Source organism: Haliaeetus leucocephalus, unplaced genomic scaffold, assembly GCF_000737465.1.
Source record: "Haliaeetus leucocephalus isolate CR32 unplaced genomic scaffold, Haliaeetus_leucocephalus-4.0 Scaffold751, whole genome shotgun sequence".
NCBI lineage: Eukaryota > Metazoa > Chordata > Aves > Accipitriformes > Accipitridae > Haliaeetus > Haliaeetus leucocephalus.
In genome coordinates, this window is record NW_010973187.1 from 18978952 (window position 1) to 18997054 (window position 18103).

At 49.3% G+C, this 18103-nt stretch overlaps 2 protein-coding genes across 3 annotated transcripts in view; both read left to right on the plus strand.

Moving 5' to 3' along the window:
- The window catches only part of NET1 (neuroepithelial cell transforming 1), a 61275-nt gene extending 50610 nt beyond the window's left edge, over positions 1 to 10665 (plus strand). Inside the window, exons 1-10 of one of the 2 annotated variants that reach the window (XM_010581035.1) lie at positions 39 to 131; positions 4730 to 4837; positions 5660 to 5827; positions 6608 to 6670; positions 7133 to 7229; positions 7352 to 7428; positions 7935 to 8192; positions 8453 to 8623; positions 9509 to 9695; positions 10078 to 10665. In XM_010581035.1, coding sequence (XP_010579337.1) covers positions 39 to 131; positions 4730 to 4837; positions 5660 to 5827; positions 6608 to 6670; positions 7133 to 7229; positions 7352 to 7428; positions 7935 to 8192; positions 8453 to 8623; positions 9509 to 9695; positions 10078 to 10478 — 1623 coding nt within the window. In that variant the 3' untranslated portion in view covers positions 10479 to 10665. Of the gene's footprint in view, positions 1 to 38; positions 132 to 4729; positions 4838 to 5659; positions 5828 to 6607; positions 6671 to 7132; positions 7230 to 7351; positions 7429 to 7934; positions 8193 to 8452; positions 8624 to 9508; positions 9696 to 10077 lie in introns of those variants that run through there. The other variant, XM_010581034.1, reaches the window with a different exon arrangement.
- A 6141-nt stretch (positions 10666 to 16806) lies between these two features.
- Positions 16807 to 17256, plus strand: LOC104840235 (calmodulin, striated muscle). Its single transcript, XM_010581036.1, has one exon. The coding sequence runs from the start codon at positions 16807 to 16809 to the stop codon at positions 17254 to 17256; it is 450 nt and encodes a 149-aa protein (XP_010579338.1).
- Positions 17257 to 18103: the final 847 nt, after the last annotated feature.

The following is an 18103-nucleotide window of genomic DNA, read 5'->3' on the forward strand; positions in this document are numbered from 1 at the left end:
CGAGGGAGCGAGGGGGAGCGGCGCCGCGGACGGCGGCCATGGTGGCTCACGACGAGCTCGGTGGGCTGCTGCCCATCAAAAGGACTATCCGGGTGATCGACGCGCAGAACCAGTCCTTCAGGGAGCAGGAGGTGAGGAGGAGCGGGGTCGGAGAGGGGAGAAGGGGGTTGCTTGTGGGTTTGGGGTTTTTTGGTGGGTTTTTTTTGAGGGGAACATGGTGGGTTTGGGAGACGCCTCCCTCACACACGCACCTTCCCGCTCTCCGCGCCTGAGGGGAGGCGACGAGCCGGGTGCGCTGCCCGCGGAGAACCCGGTCGCGGAGTGAGGTGCAGGCAGCGATTTTGGGGGGGGGGGGGAAGGTCTTTAAAAAGAACCAACAACTTCCTAGCCCCTGGAGTGGGTTTGTCCTGGAGGAGTGGGAGCAGGGAGCCGAAACCGAGCTCGGCGCCTCACCTGAGCCCCGCTCCCCCCAGCGGGGGGTTCATTAAAAAAACGCCTGTTGCTCTGTGCGCTCTTTCCACTGACGAGATTTTTCCGAATTAGGGCGTTCGTTTGCTGCATAAACCAAAAAAAAAAAAAAGAAAAAAAATCATGGGTGTTGGTTGGGGTTTTGAGGTTGGGGTTTTTTTTGGAGCATTGTTATTTTTATCATCTGTTGTTATGTAGATGAGAATAATTGCATTCCTGGTAGATGCTCGCATGCCTCCTGCTGCGACAGAAGGCAAAAGTTCAGGAGCCAGGTAGGGACCGGTTGCCCTGGGCAGGGTTTTATTGCCGAGATTAGCGGTGAGACGAGGTGGATAAAAAAAAAAAGGCTCCCGACAGCTCTGGGGCTTGAGGGCTCCAGTCTGAGTCGCCAGGCTCTTGAAATCCTGGCTTTAAAACAGCCAAACTTGGGCAATCTCATTGTGCAAAAGGGAAACCACATGTTGGGAGAGAAATAACATAAACCAGATCTCTTAAGGGGGAGTAAATCACCTCTAATTCTTAAAACGTGTATTTTCTGCAGGGTATAACCAGCATGCTGGGTATCTGAAGTTAAACTTTGGGTCTGGGCTTCAGTAATGACTCCTAAGCCAACACTCCTATCGGTGCTAGGTGCTGAGTTGCTATCAAGAGCCACTGAAGTTATAAGCCGAGTGCCAGGCTAGATTTCCCCCTTGGTCGCGAACAGCCTGTTGAATTTGAGAAAGGTGAGGGCTGTAATCTCTGTACCGATGTGTCAAGCCAGAGCCTGGTGGTTCAGTTTGAGTGCAGACAGCTGTTTTCGGAACAGAGCTTGAGATTCAGCAAGCTCCTTGCATGTGAATCTTAAGATAGTCAGGTGGCGATTTCTGGCAGGAATTATTTGAGCTGGTGACTAAAATCCCTTTCTGCTTATTTGGCTTAATAGGAAAATTTTTGCTGTGCGTGGTTTTTAGATTTGTCACCATGTTTGTATGCATTGGTATGGAACTGGCACGTAGGACATTGCTCTCTAGTAAGTGATCCTTGTAAAAACCACTAATTATTACCTAGCACAGGGGGAAAGGTTGTAGCCAGGTAGGGACTAGCGTGCTGCTAGAGGAAAATGTTTGTTGCTCAAAAGTAGAGCCTGGTTTTCTTTTGAGCAGCAAGGTGCAATCTTTTCGCAATGCGAAGAGTTAACCAGCACTTAGAAGCACTTGAAGAAATTCCACTAGTGTGAAGTCTTGCCTGCCAGCTGAGGCACCAAGGCACAAATTTAGCTTTTGTGTATGTCTGATATATTTATATTCACTTTTAATAAAGAGTCCCCTGGAAAAAAAAATTATGAATGGAAGCAGAAGTGCTGTTGAAATTGCTGGGGTTTTAATTATCTGTCGGTGTTGTAGTGTTTAACACGGCTAGCTTGGTACAGAAGCTTTGCAGACTTCATTCTAATCTGGGCTTCTGTAAGTCATACAGTGTGGAGACAGGCTAATCATTGTTTGCAAGTACAGAACAAAAAAAAAAAAAAAAATACTGAGCCAAAGTTATCCATCGTATGAACTGTGCTGAGTCTCGGCTTACACGACAACTGAGTTTGACTGTAAGCGGAGTACGTGACCCCAAGCTGAAATGCAGATCTCGGAGAAGGTGAGGTTTCTAAGGAGAGGGATATTCCCCCCCACACTTTGGATCAAACAATATCGCTGGAAGGAGAAGAAGAAGAAACAGATGCTTTTTTTTGGCAGTCAAGCCATTCATGTCTGAGAGCATTCACAGGACAGAAAGTGGAATTTGTTTCTCTTTAAGAGAGAGGAAATGGCCTTTTGCTAAGCTGAATTTATAGCGTACAGAAGTCTTTCTGTTGGCCAGACACCCCAGGGGAGCACATCACATGTACAGAAAGCGCTCTGGTCATGCCGATCTGTGTGAAATCCCTTCCTCCTCAGAGCAGAAGAGGGCTCCTTGGGAGCCGTGCTCCCTCTTGTTCAAGAGAGCGGTGCTTTTCACTTCAAGCCTGTCTTTGCATGTCTCAGTATGTATGGGCTGTTGAGAAAAGTGGCGATTTATAATCCCAGGGAGCCCCTTTGTACCGCCTGTCCCAAACGGAGAGGCAGGAATGCCAGACCTTGTGCATATGCATGTGTCGCTTCAGCCTAGCACAGATGTGCTGGGAAGGCATTCACACATGTCCCTCAGCACAGATAGTGTGTCATTGTATCTCCTATCTGGAAAGGCTGCAGAGCTGACCCTTTTAACAGCGAGCTGCAAAAGACCGTACAAGCATCCTAAAGTACTGAGGTTTCTTGCTATTAATTTTCAGTGTCAATGTTTTTCTTTTCCATGCTATTTATATCAGTGGCCTTGACAGAGCTGTGTAGCTTATGTCTGTATATTTTTTGCTTACATTCTTGCAGTTTCTTAAGCTTCTCTTGGCTTGTGTCCCTTTATTTTAGTACACTGATACATGGTTTTCTAGAAGTAAATTACCTATCCTTTTCCTCCACTCAGGAACGTGAATAATTAAAGTTCCCTCGTCTTCCTTTGAGCCCAGCCTAACTTTCTAGCCTTCTGCATAATCCTTCTCCTGACAGACTCTGTCTTGAGTGCCAGTGGCTCATGGTTGGCAAAGGAGAGAAGCGACTGCAGTGTTCCCAGTGCTGTACCTAAACCCAGCTGAGGGTTGGGGTCCTGGGGCTGAGGACACTCTCTTACAACTTTTCTTCATTTCTATAGTACCCTCATAGTTCTGAGATTACCCAAAACATTTCAAGCATAGCTTTGAACAGGCTTTGTGCTGTGCCAAGAGGTCTTTCTGTTCTGCATTGCTCATAAATTGTTTCTTTTCATGTTTCCCCCCTGCAACTTTGAAGGCTTAATTCAGTGTGAGCTAACCTCCTCTGTTGCTTAACACTGTGTGTAGGCAGACAGACAGGCCACTCCTTGGGTCATGTTGCTGAAATCAGATCTTACATACGTAGCTTTTATGCTTCTTCAGTCTCAGGACTGGAATCCATCATGTTCCTATTCCCCCCTTTTTTGTTTTCAGCATTTGTCACTTCTGTTTCTACACAGAAGCAAAGCATTTGGGCGCCTTATCTTGCAATCTCGGACTGGAAATAGCAACGGCAGAGAGTTTGTCCTAAGCACTCTTCTCAGTCTTTGCCTTTTAGCCTTTTGAAATGTAGGAGGAGGGAGTCAAATGTAATTAACCAAAAATGCCTAATAAAGCTTTGGTAAAATTTCTGCTGAGATGAACTCAAAAAAGAGACTGCTTCCATCAACTCATCTGAACCTCATGCTAAGAAACTTCCTTGTGATGATGAGTCATGTCCAACCAACTGCCAGATGTTTAAGAGCACCAGGGCACCTCATCTAGTCTTTCTCCTAGCCTTAAGCTCCGAGTCCATCTCTTCCTGGCATCCCATTGTGCACGCCTTTCCTGTACAGTCCTTACAATACAGTATTTTTGATGTAAAATATGTAGAGTTGCCAGCATGGTTTTAAAAACTCATCTGAGCTTAAGCAGCAGGAGGTTTCCATGGGGCGTTTCCTCTTTCTTGGCAGCATTTTGGTCAGGACAGAATTGAAAATGCTCTGGGCTCCCAGCAGGGATTAGTGGTGTAGAAAAGCAGAAGCTCTATCTTTCAAATCTAAACAACATATAAGAAAAATTACGATGACTTGCGGGGGTGGGGGAGCAGAAGGGGGAGGAAGCTTTGTAAACTGAAGGTTTTAAACTTTATCCACTTCGTGTGTGCATGTCCCTCGCAGGAATGTTCAGCATGTGGTCATTTGCTATTTGTTAGAATAGCTGCTGAGGCTGTCCTGGGCTCTGACTGCTACTTTTCTCTCCAAAATAAAATTAAAATGGAAAAACACATTCTTTCTACAAAGGAAAACATGATAAAATGGATAGGCAGATCACAGCTCCATCTTTAGATGACAGTCGCTTGCCTTGCAGAGGAGAATGCTTCAGTCTATTTATGTTCAAACCATAACGGTCCCTGTTCGAGCCCTATTTTGAATTCTGACTGATGTGTATGTTATCTTGCCTCTTTTACACTGGGCAAAGTCTCTGCAGTTTAATTTCAGCCTTAAAGTTCAGACAAATATTTACAGCCTCTGCTTTCCTTTTAAGATGAATGGCTACTTCAAAACACTCTCTTTGCTGTGTTTCCCACTCCTTAAGTGGGTTCATGCTTTTTAAACCTGCCTGGGCAGCTTGAGAAATGAAGTGGGAGTCACAGCCAGTACAATTTGTTCTCTGCTTTATTTACAGGAGCCAAGCAATAAGCGGGTTCGGCCTTTAGCACGGGTCACATCCCTGGCAAACTTGATCTCTCCTGTAAGAAATGGTGCAGTTCGGCGCTTTGGGCAGACAATACAGGTAAATAGCAGAGCCTTCTAGTCGTAGACGTCTGAAGATATGGGGAAGGTACTGGCTGTATGGGGGTAAAACAGGCACTGGGATTTCAAGGCATGTCTTGAAAATCTACTATATGATTTATGCAAGGACAGAAAGCTTGTTTGGGACTTGGGGGTGAAGAAGAGTTCATGAGTTCAGAAGTAGCTTGTTAGATAACCGGGTTATTGAGGGTTTAAGCAGTAAAAAAAATAAACTGATTCAGATAGGGAGAATTAGTTGATAAACTGTTCAGTACTCGAGATACGTGTGTTGGAGCATGTGCTTAAATGTGAACTGACCCTGCTGTTCAGTGACCTTTCAATAATGTTAGAGAAGTGTTTTCTAAGGAACACTATACTCCACACTTGCAGATAAGAGCGCTCCTGTGTCTGTGTTTTAAGAACATTGCAAATCACGAGAGCAAAGTTCAAGTGGCTCCTGATTAGCCCCATTATAGGTAGAATTATGATCCTAGTTTATTTACTTCCTCATACCTTGGAAATAAACCCAAGCTTTACCTTCCCATCCTCCTCCCAAGGGCTGCTGCTGGATCAGTGCAGGGAGAGGCACATGGAAAAGCTTGCCAATCTCTGGGCTCTCGGGGCTTTCTCAGCAGCTTGATTAAAGTGTTCCTTTTTCTGAGGAAAAGTGTCTGGGTGTGTTTTCCTGCCCTGTACAACAGAGGAGGATGAAGGATTGGGAGGGGTATGGATAATACTATAATATTTCTGTACTTCTGAAATGTTGGCTCTACTTTTTTTTTTTTTAATTTTTTTCTTTTTTTTTTTTTTTTAATTCCTATAGTCATTTGCCCTTCGCAGTGACAGCAAGTCTCCTGGCTGTGCCCAGAAGTCATGTAGCAGATCTGCTGCTCCTACTCCTCCTAAAAGAAGAAACAGTGTACTTTGGTCTGAGATGTTAGATGTCAACATGAAAGAGTCCTTGAGCACCAAAGAAATTAAGCGCCAGGAGGTAGGCTCTCTGCTAAACAGCAGGACTGAGAAAGGCAGCCGAGGCCTTGGCTTGTGCCATGTCCTTGGCGGGGAAGGGAGTAATGAGCATCTGTGGGTGACTTTATCTTCCTGTGCACCTTCATTTCTAAACCACTAGATTTATTGCTGCATTAGGCATGGGAAAACGTAGGCTTCTCTCTCTTGACTAGGGAGTTCATCTCCCCAGTTTGGCGATCAGAGATGCCAAGCTCTTTGCGTGGGGGTGCTCAGCATTTCTGAAATTCAAGACCCAGCCACCCTGGTTGCTTTGCAGCAGACCCAAAGTCGGGTGCCTTGTAAAGCCAGCTGTCTTTCTCTTAAAGCTCTTGACAATTGGTTGAAAGCCAAATAGCAAGGCCTTGGCTTGCCTTTTTCCTGTAGTTCTTAGACAAATCTTCTAGTGACAACACAGAAGCTGACTAAAGACGCCTGAGATTTGACCTCTGTGGTTTTCTGGGTTTTGTTTTTTTCGTACTTGCCTGTGTAAAAGCAGTGATTTAAAAGGCGCTAATATTTAATTTGGCTTGTGCGTGAGCGTCAGAGCTTTCACACAGTTGTAAGTAATGTTGCTTTCTTGGAGCTGGGAAAGCTAGCAGATTTACTTGAGGTTGTCATGCCCAGGTGGCATACAGTGATTCAGATGGCAAAACCGCCTATTCAAGCTGCAGAGGCAGGATGTACATTATGTGAGCTGAAAGGCTCGCTCAGAGGAAGACTGGGATTAAAAATTACTCTTGATGCTTTATCTCCTTCCTCACAGGCAATATATGAAATGTCTAGGGGAGAGCAGGACCTAATCGAAGACCTGAAGCTTGCCAGAAAGGTGAGTGTCTTTTTTCCTGCAGTCAGTAATCATATTACAGGTAATAATGAAGTTTCTTTGCACCTGCAAAGATTATATATCAGCTTTATCAGGCCCAGAATCCACAGTTTGAAAACTGGCCTGGAAAGTTGATGTGAGCAGTCCTACAGCACTGGTTTGATTGCAACAAACCCAGCCAAAAAAGGATTGCGCTTTGCAGTCCTGCAGAGCTAGTTGGGGGAGAGATGAGTTACAGAGCTCATCTGGGAGATGAGAAGAGTTCAGACAGGAAAGACCTTTTCATTTGAAGGTCTTGATACCTCCATACAGAGGTGAATCTTTTCGTGATCAAAGCTGATGTTACTGTTCCTGTTGGCTTCACTTTGTATCTGTCCTGCACGTGATATATCCCCTCATATTTAAATTGTCGGCTTTTGGGCTTGGGAGATTTGAATATATTTTAATACTGATGTTCTTTGACAGGCTTATCATGATCCTATGCTGAAACTCTCTATCATGTCTGAGGAGGAACTCACCCACATATTTGGGGACTTGGATTCTTATATTCCTCTGCATGAAGGTAAGAGCAACTGGATCATTTTCACATAATGTGCTGACTAAGAGTTAAACTCTATGCTTTCTCATGTTAGAACAGCTTACTGAGGCATTGTTGCAATTTCTATTTTTGTGTTTCAATTCCAGACTTGTTGGCAAGTTTAGGAGAAGCAACAAAACCAGATGGAACAGTGGAGCAGATTGGGCCCATTCTTGTGAAGTGGGTGAGTACATAACTTGGAGACAGCGGGCTAAAAGCGAGCTTAAAGAACATTTAAAGCTAGAAGCCGAAAAGCTGTGAGCTTTTGTGGCCTTGAGCAAAAGATTGAAACGGAAATCCTGGCTACATTGAAAACAAAGGGACTCTGTCAGCCGTAATGGGCCACGATTTCACCCTGGAGACTTACACTAGTGTGACTGCAATTACTTGCTGATTTATGTTTGAAATGTCTGTATCTTCTGGACTGTTTGTCACTAAGGTGATTTCAATAACGTTATCATTGTTAATCTCAAACATCTGAACTTCAAAGGCATCGCACGCAGGTTGCCCTTGTTCTACTCACGAAAGACTAGCTACATATACAAGATAGTCTGTTAGCTTTTTTTTTTTTTTTTATTGGGCAGAGTATTGCAGTAAGGGAAGTAGAACTCCCCGAGTTTTGACAAGTTAATTTGATTTGCTTTTCCTACATGTAATTTGACTCCTGAATATTATTCTGTTCTCCTGCAGTTACCACGACTCCATGCCTACAAAGGTTACTGTAGCAATCAGCTGGCAGCCAAAGCACTTCTGGATCAGAAGAAGCAGGACCGGAGAGTGCAGGACTTCCTTCAGCGCTGCCTTGAGTCTCCTTTCAGCCGCAAGCTAGACCTTTGGAGCTTCTTGGACATTCCTCGAAGTCGGCTGGTCAAATACCCGCTGCTCCTGAAAGAGATCCTGAGACACACTCCCAAAGACCATCCCGATATCCAGATTCTGGAAGAAGCCGTAAGTAATAGTGCTGTCACGATCATTGTTCTGACATAAGCATGTCATTCTGGTGGTCCAGAAACCTTTCTTAAACCCTCAGCAATTTTGTGGGGTGGTTTTCTTCATGGACACAAATCTGTGACTGTAACCCCTCATGAAAGCAAATGAGAGATCTGTCCACATGGATTCCATCATCTGGAGTTCTTGAATAGCACTTAAAGGGAGGATACAGAAGCAGAGGTCACTATTTAATCATTTGTAAATGTTTTGGTTTATAGATATCTATAATCCAAGGAGTCCTCTCTGACATCAACCTGAAAAAGGGGGAGTCAGAGTGCCAGTATTACATTGACAAGCTGGAGTACCTGGATGAGAAGCAGAAGGACCCAAGGATTGAAGGCAGCAAAGCTTTACTGTGCCATGGGGAGCTGAAGAATAAAAATGGACATGTAAGTCCCTCGTGTTCATGGTAATTAATTCTCAAGTTTGAAAACGTTCCCTCAGAGGTAGTTAAAACTCTTTGTCTGTCATAGCAGGACCAGGAGCCCCTTCCATCCGTAGGGGTAGTTTAGACAATAAGCTAAATTTAAAAAGCAGAAGAGAAAGCACCTGATGGCAGTCTGTATTTCAGGGTGTAAGGGAAAGTTTCCTGCTGACAGCTTTACAATTGGCCTTCAGAAGCTGGAAAATAATTAGCACAAAATTACCATAGAAAGTGTGCTCTGTGCCCAAGCACTCCATCAAAAGGGATTTCCTGCCGGCTGTTTACTTTCAGGTGCTCTGACATTCCCCATTATGAGCGCTGGCGCACAGCTCTTCCAAACAAAAGTGTTCCTGCAAAAGCCTGTTTGGCTTTGAGATGAACTGCCAGAAGTTTATCTCCCACTGTAGCAGTGCTGAAAGACCCTGCTGTACTCAAGGCTCTGCTGCCTTTTGTTCTGGCTTGCAGGAGGAACCTTGTTGTAAACCTCCAATCTTTTTTTTTTTTTTTTGCTTGGGAGGGGGTTTTTTGTTTGTTTAATTTGGCCATTACACTTCCGTACACATGAAGTGTTTTGTATTGTCAGAAAAATATTGCTTCTAATCATCCTATTCTTGGCATCTGTAAATGATAATTCACTTTTTTAAGGGTCTTGTAAAACAATAAACCTGTTGATACAACTGTGGTCTGTGCCACCACTGCCAGGGCCCTATGTTGCTGTAACAGGAAACTGTCAGAAAATAAACATGGGTGAAACTTTGGATAACGTGACCTTGAATCCCAGAAGGTGTGTGACTGCTTTGACTACAGAGTACAATGCTTTACTCATATTCAAATGTGTTTTCTCTTTCAGAAACTCTACGTCTTCCTCTTCCAAGACATCCTGGTTTTGACCCGGCTGGTCACTCGCAATGAGCGTCAGGCTTACCAAGTGTACAGGCAGCCGATCCCTGTCCAGGAGCTGCTTCTCGAAGACCTGCAGGATGGCGATGTGAAAATGGGGGGATCCTTCCGAGGAGCTTTTGGCAATTCCGATAAAGGTATGGACCAAACCGGTTCATCTGCACAGGAATCTGTTGGTGAGGAGAGATTACACCTGGGCATAGATCCCCGTGGGCTGGGGTTCCTTTAGGATAGCAGACACATGTTAGCATTTACCTGTAGACTGTCACTGCTGGGCCCTGCAGTTTTACATTTGGTGGCCATAAAATGATATATGGTGCTTTGCAGCTGGTGCTCAGATTAGAAAACATCTATTTCAACGTGTTTGTGGGGTTTGGGGGGTGGGGGGGTTGGTGGGATTTTGAACGCTTTCCCTGAAGCAGAGCAGTGCAGTGCAGTGCAGTCCAGGTCCCTTGTCTAGCAATGGAATCTAAATACTGAGCTAGGAACTGATCTGCTTTTTCCTATGTTTATCTTCAGCTAAAAATATCTTCCGAGTTCGTTTCCAAGATCCCTCCCCAGGCCAGTCCCACACGCTGCAGGCCAACGATGTCTTCCACAAGCAGCAATGGGTTAATTGCATCCGAACCGCCATCGCTCCCTTCCAGCGGACTGCTGCTGCAGCAGAGCTGAAGGAGCTGCCGGAGCTGAGCGAAGAGTCGGAGGAGAACAACCCCTCCGCGCCCAACATCAAAGCCCAGAAGAGGCAGTCTGCCATGTCTGGCATAACCGAGATGGAGCTAGACGAAAGCACATCCGAGTGTGGCTCCATCTTGGACTCGGAGGAAGCCAAGGGCATGAAAACACACAGAACACCGTCTGGGCACAGAAAAACGAGGGAGAAGCAGCTAAGTGGCAAGCGGAAAGAAACGCTAGTGTAAAGAGGAGCGCAGCAACATCCTGGTGGAAGACTGTTTATTTATAAATAATGTGTACATTTTTCTTGTAATGTGAGCATGATTGGATTCACTCTACTGAACAGAATCTTTTTTGTTGTTGTTTTTTATGTTGTAATGGCAGCTACTGGTATACAGTTAACACTGTTGAACTGGAGTCTGTTTTTACAAACGTGGCCACTTTGAACCTGGTTTTAATGCTGTGAGTGATTCGCAAGCCGTCGTGCTTTTGACTGCCCATGGCAGATTTGAAGAGCAAACTTTGGTTTCTGAAAGATTTCCACGTGCGGTGTTTGAAGTGGGAAAACATTAAAGCTAAAGCGGAAGTCTGGGCCGTCACCGCAAGCCTGGTAGCACCTCCTTTTGTGGGGGGTTTGGATTGACATTGCAAGGGTCCTTTTAGAGTGGACTCGAAACCTGAATTCATGTTTTCTTCTTGTCTTGTACAGCGCATGTTTTGCAGTGTATGGTTATCATAATCTGTGCAACTTTACATGTTAAACAAGGGGGGGGAAAAACACAAAAAAACAGACTCCAGGTTCAACAGGTTTTCAATTTACCTACTGGAATTTTTCATCTTAGTGTGTTCTTTGTACATTCCTCATTTTCACTCCTGTAACCTGCCAGATATTTAATTTTTTTATTAGTTGTTTTGCTTCAGGTTTGTTTGGGGTTTTTTTTGGTTTTCTTTTTTTTTTATTTTTGTATTTTGTTGTTGTTGTTGCTCAGACTTGGCATTTCCTTTCAAGTACTTGATCCTTCTTGCTCTGAGGTGTGCGTGTACATACAGTTTCTCACATCACTCCACAGTTCTGCGGAGCGCAGGCAAGCCATAACGAGCCGGTGGCTGGGAGGAGACGCCCAATGTACCCCGTTAACGATGAGCGACATAAATGGCTTGTGTGCGCCCCGGACTACTGAAAGAGAACTGCATTGCTAACGGGGTTTAGGAAGGTTTTAGGCACGTTGCAAAGGGTTTGGGGAGGGAAGAGGAGCAGCAGCTAGAGGGGAATAGCAGGGAGTGAAGGTAGATTTTTCTTGTTCCTATTGCCTTTTGGAAATGAAACGCCTTCCGCAGGGAGGCAGGACTGGAGGCAACCAAGGGTTTATTGCATGTGGTAGAAAGGTAGAGAAAAGAAAGCGTCTGAAGCTGATGACGTGTAAGGAAAGAAGAGATAGTGGTTGTATATACTCGTCACGGCGACACTACCATGTTCTAGCGGTCCAAAGATTCGTGTGAGAGATGCCAGCTTGGTAACTGCGCTGCTGTAGGAAACAAAGCGATGACAGCTTTGAGCACAGCCAACAGGTTCTTCCTGTCATTCAACTGGTGATGGCGGGGTGAGGACAGCAATCCCACCGTACCTGTCTTTGAGTGTTACCCGAAATCTGTGCTTGAGGAGCTGTAACTCGGATGCAAAGGGTTATTGCCTGTCACATGTTTGGCCAGTAACGTTGGAAATGGGAAGAGGGTGTACATAGACACAGACGTGTGGTTCTCTGTAAATGTATTGTACAGTTTCGAGTGCCAAGTACAATTAAATTCCTGACAGCCTCTTGCCTGCCTCATCTGAGTCGCTGCTTGGGAGGGACACGCTTGTGCAGTGGGTGCTGCCGGATGGCAGCAGATAAGCGTGAACCTGCACTTCTCCGAAGCGCACGCTCCGGTCGTAGGGCTGTAGCTCACAGGAGAAAGCCGTGGCTTTATTCAAAACCCTCTTCTCTGTCACGGTTCCCCTTTGTGCTGCTGTGACCGGGCAGGACACGAGCCGGAGGTTTACAGCTCCTTGTGCGGTGTGGGGCCTGGCAGCCGCTGCCCTTTGTGTGTGACGGGCGGTCTCTGTAAAACAGGGCACAGCTGTGTGACTCACTGCAGTGCTTGCATCACTCTCCTCCTTTTCTGGGGCAAAAAGGAGCAATGGCAATAATCCCTGCCCTCCTGGGGCACTGAAACCTCCTTGCTACAAAAAAGAAACCACCCCCCCCAGAACCGAAATGGTCCCCATTTAGCAAATAATTTTAAAATATCTTCTCCTTGGCGAACCTTCAGAACCTTGAGCGTAAAGTGGAATTGGCAGGGCAGACTCCCCTCCACCGGGGCAGCTTCTCCCAGGGCGGTGGGGAGCAGCGGGTGATCAGCACCATGCTGAAACCATCAGGTCTCCATAGCCCTCCCAAAAAGCTGTGACCTGACGGTGTAGGGGCTGTCTGGGCACGGCTGCAGCTCCTGGGGAGAGCAGCACCGGATCCAGGCCAGCTCACTCGGGCTGGCCGTGCTTCCCTGGGTCCCCCCCCTGCACCCCCGGGGCCCTGCTCGGAAGGGAAGGCTCAGCTCAGTTTGCAGGGACAGGGTTTACAGCTGAGCTTTGACCTGTGAAGCCAAGTTTTGATCTGGAGGAGGATCAGCCCTTCCCATGCAGAGAGAAGCTGGAAAAAAGGCTCCTTTTGCCATTTAAAAAAAGGTATTAATGAGCTGCCGGGGCACGTAGCTCGTCCTCAACAGAGAGGAAATCCTGCAGAGAGCCTGCTGATCCTCCCGCATGTCAGGCCGAGGCCAAACCTCTGTCTGGTCGGCCCGTAGCCGACAGCAAATTAGCCAAGAACTTAATTTCCCTTTAAAAGTAAATCCCACCCTGACTCCCGGTGGTTCCTATCCCCGCTCCGTCCCTCCAGGAGGAATGTGGAGACCACAGCCGTCCGCCTCCTCAGCCCTCACTTTGCTAGACTAAACAAGCCGGGCTTTCCTGGTTTCCTCCCATGCCGAACTCCCATCAGGTCCTGGCCAACCTTCTCCTCGCCTGCGCTGCTAAACCGCTGAGCCCCGGCCCCCCCCCCCCATCCCAGATTCGGGGGGAGCCAGGGACGCAGGGGGGTGAAATACCCAAGGGCAGAGGGGGGCACCGAGCCCCTCCGTCCTCGGCCACCCTGGCTGTAGTGACGTCCCCGTCACGGCCAGGGAAGGGGAAGGTGTCCGTGCCCGGCGGACACGTGGGCACCTCTGCCTTCAGTAAGGAGCTCCCCGGTCCCGAATTTACCTTCGGGGATCCACCCAGCTCAGGTGCTACATGCCGAGAGGAGCCAATGCCGTCCCAGTTTACAGGTGAGACCTTCCCAGAGTTGGGGTCCAGAGCGGGGTACATCCCTCTCCTGAGCATCTCCCCGATGCCGGTCTCCCTCCTCTGCCATGGTGACATCTGGCAGGTCCAAAAGTGGGACTGGGGTCCCTTCGCTTGGGCTAGAAAAGCCTGACTTCAGGAGCTGCCCTGCAGACCCTGCCGTTCTCCCTCAGCTTTGGAAACCTCCGTTAAAACAATGCCTAAACTAAAACACGAGCCACTGAAGCCCAAATTTTACACCCAGCAGCTATCCCCTGGAGATCCCCGCAGCCATTGCAGGATCATACCCAAGCTCAGCCTCTCCAAAATCCCGTTTTCCACATTAAACCTCAACGCAATTTATGCCGGGCTTTGTGGAGGTTCCTCTCCATCCCCACGGGTGCTCACGGGACCGGCCGGCCTCGGCGCGTCTGGGCTCATGCGGGGGGCACAGGGCCCCACCGAGGTTTCCCTGTCGGAGCGGTTTCCCTCTCCGCCTCCAACTTTCTCTTTTTCCACAAATTCATCAGCCTCACCCCCACCCCCTGGTCTGCAAATGCAAATCCAGACGTCGCCGCACACATCTGCGCACATCTGGGCTTGCGTTACGAGCCACGCAGGCTCGGGATAATCCGACTGGGTGCTTTTAACCATCTGGTCTGGGGTTGGGTTTTTTTTTTTCAGCCATTACCTGGATCAGACCGCTCAAAGCCAGACGCTGAGGTTGAGCAGGGAGATGCTGCCTGGAAAACGCTGTGTGAGGCTTTAACCTTGGCCGCTTGCAACCTCCTTCGTCAAAGCATCGACCTCTCCAGCTCTGGCTGGAGACATCCCGGGAAAATCAGCTGCCAAAATACCCATCAGCCAGCGGCTGCGTGCTCCTACCTCCCACCGTGGTGGCCTCACCGCTTTCCCATCCTACCCCACGGCCCATCTCGGATGCCATAAATAGGACCTGGCCATAAACTGCGGGATTTTATGGGCCAGTAGGAAGTTTTATTAGGTTAATTATCCTGCCGTGCTAATGAAGGTGCAGTTAAGCAGAGTCTAAATCAAGGGTTGGCTTGACCTTCTCCCAAAGGCTGCTGCAAATGTGGGAGGCAATGGGTACAGGTGACAGGGAGATGATGGGTGCTGGTGGTGGGTGCTGGTGATGAGGATGTCATGGGTGCTTGTCATGGGAAGGTGATGGGGAAGCGATAGGTGCTCGTGATGGAGAGATCATGGTGCTGGTGATGGGGGAAAAAAACCCAGCAGCTTCCAGCTTCGCTCAGCACCAAGGGACACCCAGGATGGACCAACCCCTCCATCCTTAGCAGAGTGACCCAGGGTCCTCCCCACCCAGCCCACCCTCATTTTGGAGCTCAAACAACTACCCCCACAGCTTGAACAAACACCTTAACCCTCCCGGGCTTTGAAAACACAACACAGATAATGTTGGTGTTTGCTTCTCCCAGCTGGGTTTCAGCCAGCTCCCCCTCCTCTTGGCTCCTTGCTCGCCTGCCCAGGGCTCTTTCACAGCAATTTTAATTCGATCTTATTAAATCTGGAGCAGAACAGCAAGCGTGGGCAATTAGACAGACAATTAGGGAGCAGCTTGTTGCACAAGAAGAGCTGCCAGGGCCTCCCCTCCCCGAAACGCGCTCGCGAGGCGAGTAGTGCCGTGCCTCTCGCCAGACAGGTTCTCGGCACGGCTCAGCCGCTTCCTCCCTGCAACTGCAGCGTTTTACGTGCCCGGAGTTTTTTCCAGATGAGGTTTTCCTCAAGACGGTGATCCACCCCCGGACTTTGTCCCACCTGGACATCCCATTTCCCATGTGTTCCTCAGTTGTCCCATGGGTTGGCTTCTGTTTTGTGGCCTTCCCTCCAAATCCCACAGCTCTAATTCCTCACTGGGTTAAACTGGGGTAAACTGGTGCCATTTTCCTGTAGCTGAGAAAGTCAAACTATCTTCTGCTGTGGAGCCTGGTCATCTGGTCCATTAGCTCCTTGGCCTGGCTGGTGACAGTCACTTGACCATTATGGGCACACAGGAAAGAGGGGTGGATGGTCAGAGGGACAAGTAGATGGACGGTAATGTCAATGCATGGATGGATGGACAGATGCATGGACGGGTGGATGGATAGTTGACTGGATGGATCATTGGGCGACTGGATGGATGGATGATAATGTAGTTGGGTGGATGGATCCACACATGGATGGATGGGTTGGTTGGTGGGATGGATGGATGGTTGGTAATGTAGTTACGTGTACAGATAGACACACGGATGGATGGATGGACAGCTGGGTAGATGCATGCGTGGACGGAGGGTTGGATGGAAGGTAGTGAGAGTAGATAGATGGATGGACAGCTGGACAGAGAAATAGCCCTCGCCATCGTCTGCCTCTGAACCCTCCTGTACTCCCTGCTGTAAGAGATGAGTAAAAACGAAAGCAGGCCATTACAACCTGGTTAACCCTCACTCAGCCCCGGGGTTAACCCCTGACTAACCGGGGCAGGACTCATGACACTGCTCACCTGATACCACCACCACGTCAGCTGCCCCGGGGGCCGTGGAGCTGTTTTTGGGGAGCCCGGAAGAGGCATCATGGCTGATTCAGGTCTCCGTCAGCGCAGAGCACATCAGCTCCGGAGATCCAGGCTCTGCCTGGACCTGCACGAGTGAACCCTCTCTCGGCAGGTTTGACACGCTGCCAGCACCGCTCTTGGTGGCCCTGGGGCTGGGGAGACTGGGGGGATCCCGCTCAACCATGCGGGGCTGGAGGCCTTTGCACAACTCCAAACCCCACCAAAATTGCCTTAAAACAGCCAAAAATAGTATCACCCCCCCGCTTTCCGCCAGCGCCCTGCCTCTCCCCGAAACCACCGCTTTGCTGCAAGCCACAGCGCAAATCCCTTAATTAGGGGGTTTGTTAGGAGCCAGCCCCACGAAATGCCACCAGCGGAGCAAGCGGGACGGCAGCCGGGGTGGCCCAAGGGGGCTGGCGGTCACCCTTCTTCTCTAGCACCCCAAAACTCTCCTGCCCGATCCGCCGGGGTCCGGCTGAACCGTTCCTGCTGACCCCATGGCTCAGCCTCTCCCGTGTGCCCCAGCTCCTGCCTCCTCCTCCTCCTCCTCATCCGGGGAGAGGCAGGTTGGAGGGAGGAGGCCCCATCTGCGCCTCCCCACCGGCACCGCGGCGTGCCGGGGCAGAGCCGCGTGCGAGCGGGGAGCGCCATGGCCGAGCGGCTGTCGGAGGAGCAGATCGCTGAATTCAAGGAGGCTTTTTCCCTTTTTGACCGGGATGGAGACGGTTGCATCACCACGAAGGAGTTGGGCACCGTCATGCGGTCGTTGGGGCAAAACCCCACCGAAGCAGAGCTGCAGGACATGGTGGGGGAGGTGGATGCCGATGGCAGCGGCACCATCGACTTCCCCGAGTTCCTCTCGCTGATGGCGAGGAAGATGAGGGACACAGACAGCGAGGAGGAGATCCGTGAGGCTTTCCGCGTCTTCGATAAGGACGGCAACGGCTACATCAGCGCGGCAGAGCTGCGGCACGTCATGACCAACTTGGGTGAGAAGTTGACGGACGAGGAGGTGGATGAGATGATCAAGGAGGCCGACTGCAACAATGACGGGCAGGTCAACTACGAGGAGTTTGTGAGGATGATGACGGAGAAGTGAGCCCCCCTGCCACCCACCTCCAACCCCATCCCACAGGTAATTCACTGGGATAAGGCTTCATGCCCAACCCAGCATCCATGGAAAGTCCCGAACCATGGGGTCTACCCCACCCATTGCAATGGCCACCCCAAATCTTGCATCTCCCCCATCCCGACCACCTCCTGCCCTGCAACTCTTGCTGGCGGTTGGAAAAATCTATGTTCATGGTGCTTTTTTTTTATTTTTTTCCTTAATTTCTTCATAGGGAACAGAGGTCGTGGTGGTCCCCCAGCCCCTTCATCCCCTGCTGCCTTCTCTCCGCCATTCTGGGCTGGAAAATCCTCTTTTATCCCAGCCGGAGCGTCACCAGCCAGCGTCTGCATCGGATGCGGGCATCCTACCTGGCAGGATGGGGCTCAGGGTGCAGATGGACACGGGGGGTCTCTTCCCCCTGCCCCCCCATGAGACACACCTCTCATGTCCATAGAGGTGCCAGTGGCCATCGCACATTCCCTTGGCACCACGCCGAGTCCAATAAAGAAATGCCCCCCCCATGTCCTGGTGGCTGCCATTTCTTCCTTTGGCTTCTCTTTGGGGTCCCTGCTAAAAAACAACCCCCCAAATCACTGACATCAGTGCATCCCAGCCAGGGTCAAGCCCCACATCACCCCCATCCTCTTTCCCCCCATTCTTCTTCCCTACAAGCTGGAAAAATGCCCCTCGTGGGTGCTGGGCACCCTCCAGCCGCAGCCCCCAGGGTTGTGGCTGTCCCCACCCCAAATCACCATCACTTTTGGGGTCTGCTGTCTGCACCCCCAGGGTATTGGGGGCCCTTTTCTCCCTCCCCCCAAGCTAAGAGGAGAGTTGG

Bases quoted from the DNA above. Each gene is read 5' to 3' on its own strand.
- LOC104840235 (XM_010581036.1), top strand. From the start codon at position 16,807: ATGGCCGAGCGGCTGTCGGAGGAGCAGATCGCTGAATTCAAGGAGGCT.